General features: G+C 35.1%; 1 protein-coding gene across 1 annotated transcript; it reads left to right on the forward strand.

Moving 5' to 3' along the window:
* The first annotated feature begins 454 nt into the window (after positions 1 to 454).
* LOC129900472 (peptide methionine sulfoxide reductase-like) lies at positions 455 to 4490 on the forward strand. Its single transcript, XM_055975454.1, has 2 exons — positions 455 to 983; positions 3897 to 4490. Exons 1-2 carry the CDS (start codon positions 603 to 605, stop codon positions 4146 to 4148), a joined length of 633 nt encoding a protein of 210 aa, XP_055831429.1. The 5' UTR covers positions 455 to 602; the 3' UTR covers positions 4149 to 4490.
* The last annotated feature ends 4467 nt before the right edge of the window (positions 4491 to 8957 follow it).

The raw sequence follows: 8957 nt of genomic DNA on the forward strand, positions 1-8957 counted from the left end.
AAATTAAAATAAGACAAATAAATTAAAATGCAGAGAGTAGTAAATAAATTACTATAAAATACAAATATGAACATACAAATTTATTTAGTGCATGATTAATCTATGCATTTCGTACCCACATAATACATGAATATTATAAAAGCCCATAAGGGCAAATATATAGATTCGAAATTCAAATTTTATCTTAATTTTAAAAAATGTATTTTTATATTCAAGTTAAAGCAGATTGATGGTTGGAAGAATATTTTAAAATAGATTCTTTTAAATAACTCTTACGGGATGAAACTTTTTAGTTTAAATTTGATAGGAATTATCATTGTTATAATTTGTTAGTAAATTAGTCTGCAAATTTTATTTACTTATATTTTTTTTGATGGAGATTAAAAAAAAAAATATTTCTCATAATTGTCACGTCACATTCCAAATACTCCTTCCGCGGAATACTTTACCAATCTCAACACGAAACAGAGACCCATAACCATAAACATAACCATAAGCATAACCATAACCAATCCCTCTCTTCTCCTTCCCCTCTCTAAAATTCCCCCAATTCCCTTCACCAAAATCCCCCCAATTTCACCACTCCATTCTTCCCAAAAAAAATGAATTCCCCAAGGATGAATAGTTGGCTCAACAAACTTGGTTTCGGTGCTCGAACTGAATCTCCCATGGATTCATCTTCTTCTGAAATTCCTCAAGGACCCGATGATGATGTACCCGACCCGGGACAGCAGTTCGCCCAATTCGGGGCGGGTTGTTTTTGGGGCGTTGAATTGGCCTATCAGAGAGTGGCCGGGGTTACAAAGACTGAAGTTGGATACTCACAGGGTTTTATACATAATCCGAGATATGAAGATGTGTGTTCTGGTACTAGTAATCATTCTGAGGTTGTTAGAGTCCACTATGATCCTAAGGAATGTAGCTATGAATCCTTGCTTGATGTTTTCTGGGCTCGTCATGATCCTACCACCCTCAATCGGCAGGTAGGCTTTCAATTTTCCTCTTTTTTATTTCTGAAATCAAAGTTCAATTTATAATTAGGAAAATTTTGATGAATTACCTATCTATTTTTTTTTCATGTATTATGAATTGATGTTAGAATGATGAGGTTATTTAGGTCTTTTACTTTAATTGATTTATGGAGTTGAAGGTTAGCAGTGAAGTTGATGAATTCAGTCAGTTACTCTTTTTAGTTTTGGATGAATTGAGTTTTTCTTACAGTCTGTCTCACCTTTTGCCTCAAGTGATTGCTTGAAAGTCAATTGTGATAGATGAGTGATCCCTGTCAAGCGAAAACCCATTTCTGAGATTGGTGATACTTCTTTCTGATTCTTCTTTTCTAAAAAAAGAAGTAACAGAGGTTACGCCTGGCAGGTCAAAGATCTTGCTTTTCACCCTGAAAGATTTCTTCGCGAGAGCTATAGTTTCATCCCTAGATCCCAGTATTAATTTAGTAGGAAAATATTTCTATCTAACACTATCCCGGTGTAAATCTTATGTCAAGATTTTTTTGATACTAATAAAGCTATTGGCCTATCCTTAACCTTCTCGGACATCATGTATGCCGTATGGAAAATTCTTGGGGAAGCTTTTTCCGAGCAAGTATTTCAGAATAAAAATTTGGGCATAAAGAGAGTGTGCCTGACTAGTTGTAAATTTTTAAAGACTTTTTGACTGTTTTGTGAGTTGAATAAAAAGTTTTCATTGGTAAAAAACCGTGAACCTCTTTCCGAAATATAAGGATTTTTATTTGAGAACATCCTCAAACCACTTCTTAAGAAACAGCCTTTTAAAAAGTTCTCCAAAATGATTGGAAAAACAAGTTTTTTCTATATTTCAAAAAATGTTCCATTAACAAAGGCCACCTAATATTCGAAAGACACTGTTTCGGTGATAATATAGTGAAGGTCAAGTCTCCATTTGATGGTAACAGCCTCATAGTGTGCATTCTTCAGAACTTGTTGCCATGAAGATCCATGCTGTAAATTGTCTAATTAAACTGGTAATTTACTTTTTACCCATTAAAGTAATTTCATGTAAATATCATCAAAATTCTCTGGTTGCTTGCTTCTACCTTATGCTGATCTTTAAATATGAATCTTGCTTGTGTGCTTCTACTGTGATGGTTATGCATGTAGTTTGCTTGTTCCAATTAGGAGGGCACAGTAGCGGAGTAAGTTGTAATTTTGTGGGACCAAAAGGCTTGCCAACATTTTTGCATGTTATTTAAATGGTTGCGGAGATACGCACACGATGTGGAAAAGTATTGTAAATGCTAAATATGAATGGGAACTTGAAGCGAAAGAGGGTCTACAGCCACATGGATGAGGTTTATGGAAACATATCAGGGATTTGTGTCCAAAATTCAAGAGTTAATCTCGATTCAAGTTGGTGATGAGCAAAAATAAAATGATGGACTCATGGATTGGACATTCCCTCTAAAAAGATGTATATCCAGGTCTATAAACTCTCCCTATATTCAGATGCATCCGATAGAAAAGAGTAGAGAATAGAACAACTGAAACATTGTGTTAGTGAGATACTTTCAGGACTGTGAGGTTGAAACTTTGATGCAACTGTTTTGCAGACTGGCTTAGAGGAAACAATGGTAAATACACCCGTGAACTCAGTTTTTTAGACTAATAGATGGCCATGGAATACACTGTAGAATCTAAAGGTACCTTCAGAGTGGCTGATTTGGTAGAATAGCTTTACATGAAGCATGTATTACATAAGAGAACCTAGCAAAAAGAGGTTCTCCTATATGTACGTATGGTAGTCATGCGAAGTAGAAGCAGAATCTGTAATCACCTGTTTCTCCATTGTCCCCGTTGCTGGGCAGGTATGTTCCTATTTCTAAACCTGTCTAAAATCAAGCAGGAATTCCCTGAAAAACTTGGAACAGATATCTGTAGCTGTAAAGGGAAGAGAACCCAAAAGAAACTTGCGGAATCAATTCCTCTATGTATTAGCTGGGTGTTATGGAGAGAATTGTCAACTGGAATATACTTGTCTATATCATTTGTCTTTTTTGTCCAATTATGTTAGACTTTGTTACCTTCCTTCATAGCTAGATGGAGAAGCTTTTGCTCACTTCTAAATAGCTTTGCAACTCCCCATCCTCATGATGTTAATCTTAGAAGTTTGCAACTCCGCACCCTCAAAACAGTTAAAGTACTTGGTAAACTCTGATAAAGTTTAAGAGTTTATTAATTGTAATTGGATATCTCTTATTACTTAATCGTTGATAGTAAGGAATTATGTGTCTCAAGTATTTAGTTTCTGTACTTAGCCTCTTAGGTCCTCTAATAGATATCAATACTAGCAACATTGTTGGGAATTTTTCTTTCTTCATCAAAAAGAAAACAACATTATTGGAACCTTCCTTGTAGCATCTTTTACCTTATTGCTAAAGAATGCAAAATATCTCTATTGACTGTTTCCCTCACCCCTATTTTCTTTCAGGTACTAGTATTCCTGCAGTTTTAGTTACGTATTATTCGAATTCCCTTGCATATTTATTCATTTTAACCGCATATTCTTGCATGCTTCTGTTCGTAATAGCCAGGCAAAGAAAATCTTCACAGTTGTTAAGAGGCAGATATAGACATACTTTCTGCTTTCAGTTGCCAGGTCCAATTAGGGTAGGGAAGTCCTTGTCTTGTGGAAAGAGAACTTTCACATAATTGCATCCAATGATAATGAACTTTTATGCATCCAAAGTCTACGAATAAGCCCTCTCTCACCATCTCTCTTGGTTCTCTCACTATTATTCAGTATCTATTACAGCCTCTCTTTACTGTCAAGTTACTTGATTTGAAATTTTGCTTATAATGATGAGCTTTACATTCTTCAGTAGAGTTAGTTGCTTGACAGGATGCTTCTGTTATTTGTAGGGGAATGATGTGGGCACTCAGTACAGATCTGGAATTTATTTCTACACACCTGAGCAAGAGAAGGCAGCACTTGAATCCCGGGAAAGACAGCAAAAGATTTTGAACAGGAAGATTGTTACTGAGATTTTGCCTGCCAAGAAATTTTATCGAGCTGAGGAAGATCACCAGCAGTACCTTGCAAAGGGGGGTCGGTTTGGCTCAAAGCAGTCTGCTGGTAAAGGCTGCAATGATCCTATCCGATGCTATGGTTGAGACCTTTCCATTTGCAGGATAAAAATAATGTTAGTTGTGTCTATCCTCCTAAGGTGTGGTTGTTATAGGCTTTAAATGTGCTTCTGCAGTGATGTATTTAGTCTACCCGCTTACGCTTGCTTCTACAAAATCCAATGTTCGTAGCTTCACCATAGATTCGCAATGTATATATGGTTGCAGATTTGTGCCATTTCTTGTTCGTATATGTTTATTGATGATGCTCTGGCCATAAAATGGAATAGTTCCTGTCAATCAGCTGGGTCGAATTTGGGTTATGAAAGCCAATGTCTGGCCTAGTTGTTTAGTTGTTATTAACGAAGTGATGTTGCTATTGATAATAAACATCCTGCCCTCACAAAGGGAGATAGAATTACTGTTCTCTATACCGATGGTGTGGTCTAGTGGTCAATGAAGTTGGTTGAGAAGTGCGAGGACTCAGGTTTAAATCCTAATAGAGACAAAAAAAAACTAGGTTATCATAGCTTGGTGTTATCTCGTGGAATTAGTACTGTTCTCTGTATTTCTATGAAAGTGAATTAGATCCGCAAGTCTTTAAACTCTACATCTGTTACATCTAAGGATTTCTTCGCAGATTGAACTTTAAAGATTTTCTGGGTTGACCATGTGATCCCTGGGATATTACTTCTGCATTAACCAAACGGGGCCCTAGAACAAAAGCAAATACATCCTGTGTTGCCATCACCTATTTATTGAAAAGCATATACATGTGGGTGTGGGATCCAAATTGAGAATTATGACAAAACATCATTGGAGTATTATATGAAACCAAGTGTAATCCCCTTCAAAAAATCATAGTTGTCGTCATCGAATGTCACACAAATCTATCCTTTAAATTAGAGTTTTGGAGAGTAGTTGATCCACCATTATTTTCAGTGATAATATGAGATGCCCCGTTCATGACTTGTGGTAGGAGTCTTCACAATATTATCGAATTGATTTGTAATCGTTTTGGGAGCCTCTTGATTAATGCCACTGTAACAATAGGCTGTGGCCGTAACAACACAAAGATGTCTGCTGTTGGAGACTATTTTTGGTTTGTCAAATGATAGATATTTTGTAAAATTGTGTTCTGTGTGCACATTATATAGGAATCTTGAGAGTAAGAGAGTCCATTGCAGCATTGGACTTATGTGCCCTTTGCAATGCAAAATCCATCCACTTTTCGACATGGGCAACAATAGTTGAATTGTTTGTACATGCCTTCTCTACAGCAAGCGTCCAAATAGTCAATCACTACTAGAAAATCTTGAAATATCCCTGATCCTCATTAGTTAATCTAAGGTAGAGTCATTTCAGAAATTCAAATCCTCTCGTGATAAGGGCTCAAAGGCATAACATGTATAAAATAAGTTTTTCTGTAAATACCATGTGTCATGGAGCATCTAATGGGTACATTATACTCGGGTGGCAATTGGACGGGTAAGGTCAAATTTGGGAGGGTCATAATGGCTCAGGTAATGAATCATAAAATGGGTCAAGGCCCAATCTAATCCAATTTTTACTAAATTTTAATGGTTTTTATTTATCTTTTAAAATATTTTTATATCTAATAAAATTAATTTTTGTTTTATTATGACAATATATAGCACATTAAATTTAAAAAATATATTTTGACAAGATATTTCACGAGTCAATTTGGGTTACATACCAACCTAATTTTTAATGGATTGAAATAATAAATGGGCAGGTCAATAACTCACCCAATTTTAAATGGGTAGAGCGAATTGAGTTTGATTTTGCCACCCCTACATTATGCATAAAATAGAGGGGTAGAAATGGGACCTAGCCCGTCAATTATATATTGTTGGGAGGGGATTCTAAACAGTTCTATCAAGCCGAATAATAAAAAAAGAAATATAAATACCTTTTTTAGCAGGAAATTATATCTCATTGAGTGCTCTACCTTGGGATGTCGACATCATACACTTTACTAAAATAGATTTCACAGAAAATCAACTATATTCGATCTTGATTACCCTTTCACCTCTAGCCACAAGTCATTTTCTAACACCAATCTTCCTCCACAAAGACCTATCCATAGAAAGAAACATACATGAAAGGAAAATGTAAGAAAGAAATCTAATTTTTTTTTGGGAGTATGAGATAGGGAGATGATGAGTACACAACCAAACTATTATCGGATTTCCACCTGTGATAGCTGACATTCTCGATCCTTCCTTTTCCTTGTCTTCTCGCCTCCTCTTTGATGATCTTCTCTATTTTTATAGGTAAATCTACTATGAGTGATCTAAACGAGGATTTTCAAGTATTCCTAACTAAGGCATGAAAAGATTTTCGAGGGTACAATAGCTCGCATTGAAGGCTAGGATGGGTTTTAGATAGAGCAAAGACAGAAGACATCATAGGTAAATAGATAAAGTAGGCATACAATAAATTTTTCGTAGACTCTATTGGAACAAAACAAAGGAGGAGGTGGAATGGAGAAAAGAAAAGGAGTACTATGTACCATGGGAATATCTATCTTTCTTTTTTCGTTCACATCTATAGTTTAGAATATAAATGTAGATGATCTTGTATATGAAGAAAGAGATTGTTGACTTTAGTAGACTAATCTATTCATTGGCAGGGCATTTTATACGTTGACAATAATTTCTTTTAAAATTGACTATAATGTACCTTTCTCTTTTGGTGATCTTCTAGACTTAGAAGAAGTCGTGTTTGCCCCGAACCTCTATAATGTCCTCTTTTGTTATTCTAATTTGGGAGAACTAAAAGACAAACAATTTTGATCCTTTGAAACAACATGATGAATTAAGTAGATTGTTTTAGGGGTTATGGAATAACCACCTAGTCATTCGACTTTTTTGTTCTTGAGAACTTTTTGGTTGGTAGGCTTTATAACAGACCTACCTTGCTTCTAGATAGGATATTACAATATAGTTGCACTTGACTTCACATAGAAACTCTACACTCCTTATTAGAGTAAGCCATACTTCTGAAACTAGGTTCCACTTATGCTTGTCTCCAACGATAATTAATCTATTCCAGAGCAGTCTGATGATAAACCTATCTATGAGATACCTAAAGGGCTAATCATATGTACATGGGAGCCTCGACCCATTCAAATTAAATATAACATAAAATGTAAGTCTACTTCAATATATTATTATGAGATTAGATAAAATATTTATATCATGGATGTTCAAAACTATGCTCTATGTAGTATGACTAATTAATATAAGATAAAAGGCAGAACTCATTAGTAGTTTCTTAAAGGTGACATGATGTTTACTTAGACACCTTAAGCAAGTCACCTTGTATATTTTAAATATCCATAGTAGTGTCTCGTTGTGTCATTTTGATATTTTTTTCTTAAAATCAACAAAAATAAATAATATGTGTGTGTTACTCTCGCAAATGATACGTATACTGTGAATTAAATGAGGACGTTAGTCATTTGTAACCAAAATAATTCTCAAACAATGAATTGTGAGGAAAAAATGAAGTGCTCAATGAATCGATGACACATAATTTTTTTTTGCCCATATAATTACAAAAAAAAGATTTAATCACTTTAATTTGTTTTTTTAGATTTTACCATTTTAAAAATCATAATTTTACAGAAGCACAACTTTTTTTCTCTAGAAACAACCTCATTCTTATGCTACTGCACACCAAAATTCACCTTAATTACAACTTTAAACAAAATTGAAACTTTCACACATAAATGAACAGATTAAGGGCAGTCCGGTGCACTAAAGCTCTCGCTATGCGTTGGATCCGGGAAAGGGCCCGACCACAAGGGTTTATTGTACGCAGCCTTATTTTGCATTTTTGCTAGAGGCTGTTTTCAAGGCTTGAACCCGTGACATAAATGAACAGATTCTACCTAAGAAATCAAATATAAATAGAATTTCCATACACTTGTGCATATACTCATGAATGAGGGCTTTAGTGAATATTCTGTTGGGGTGAGGAAGCACCACAACTAAAGTTTGATATGATGAAAATATTGAAAATAAATTGGACACGAGAATTTTACGTGGAAACCCCTCTAATTGATAGAAGGGAAAAACCACGGGGTAGAAGGATCTCACTATAAAATATGGAGTACACTGTTCTCAAATACAAGGAGAAAACAACAATTAACACTTCTCTCTTGTAAAAGGAACAACTACTAAAGAGGACACTCAAGACTACAATATTTATCTTGGTGTATAACTCTCTTTGTATTCTTACTCTCTCTTTCTGGGATTTTTTGGATGATCTAAATGAGGGCAAGAGACCCTCTATTTATAGGAGGATGAAACGCGTAAATGCGTTAATTAAAAGAAAAGTTGGGCAGTACACGTTTTCTGTTTTTCAACAAAACGTGTTGTTCCCTTTTTTGCATTTTCAACTTTTCTTTTTGACCTTTTCTTTTCTTCTTTTTCTTCCTCCTTTTTTTGACTTTCTGTCTTCTCTGTTTTCTTTCACATTCTCCCACTTGAAGATTTAATTGAGAATCAATTAAGTCTTCATACCATCCTTTCTACCCAATTACTGCAATGTTACGTTTCTGCTAGGCCAATAGAAGATCGATACAATATGAACTTGTTACTGTTGATCGGCTTCGTAAACATATCTGCCAGGTTGTCATTAGTGTGAATTTTCTGAATATCCACACTGCCTTCTTCCACCTTCTCACGAATAAAGTGATACTGAACTCGTATGTGTTTTGTCCTTGAATGAAATGTCGAATTCTTTGCAAGATGCAAAGCGCTCTAACTGTCACAAAACAAAGCAATCTTCTCTTGTTTGTGCCCGAGCTCCTCCAATAACATCTGC

This window comes from Solanum dulcamara, chromosome 8 (genome assembly GCF_947179165.1).
Source record: "Solanum dulcamara chromosome 8, daSolDulc1.2, whole genome shotgun sequence".
Lineage (NCBI taxonomy): Eukaryota > Viridiplantae > Streptophyta > Magnoliopsida > Solanales > Solanaceae > Solanum > Solanum dulcamara.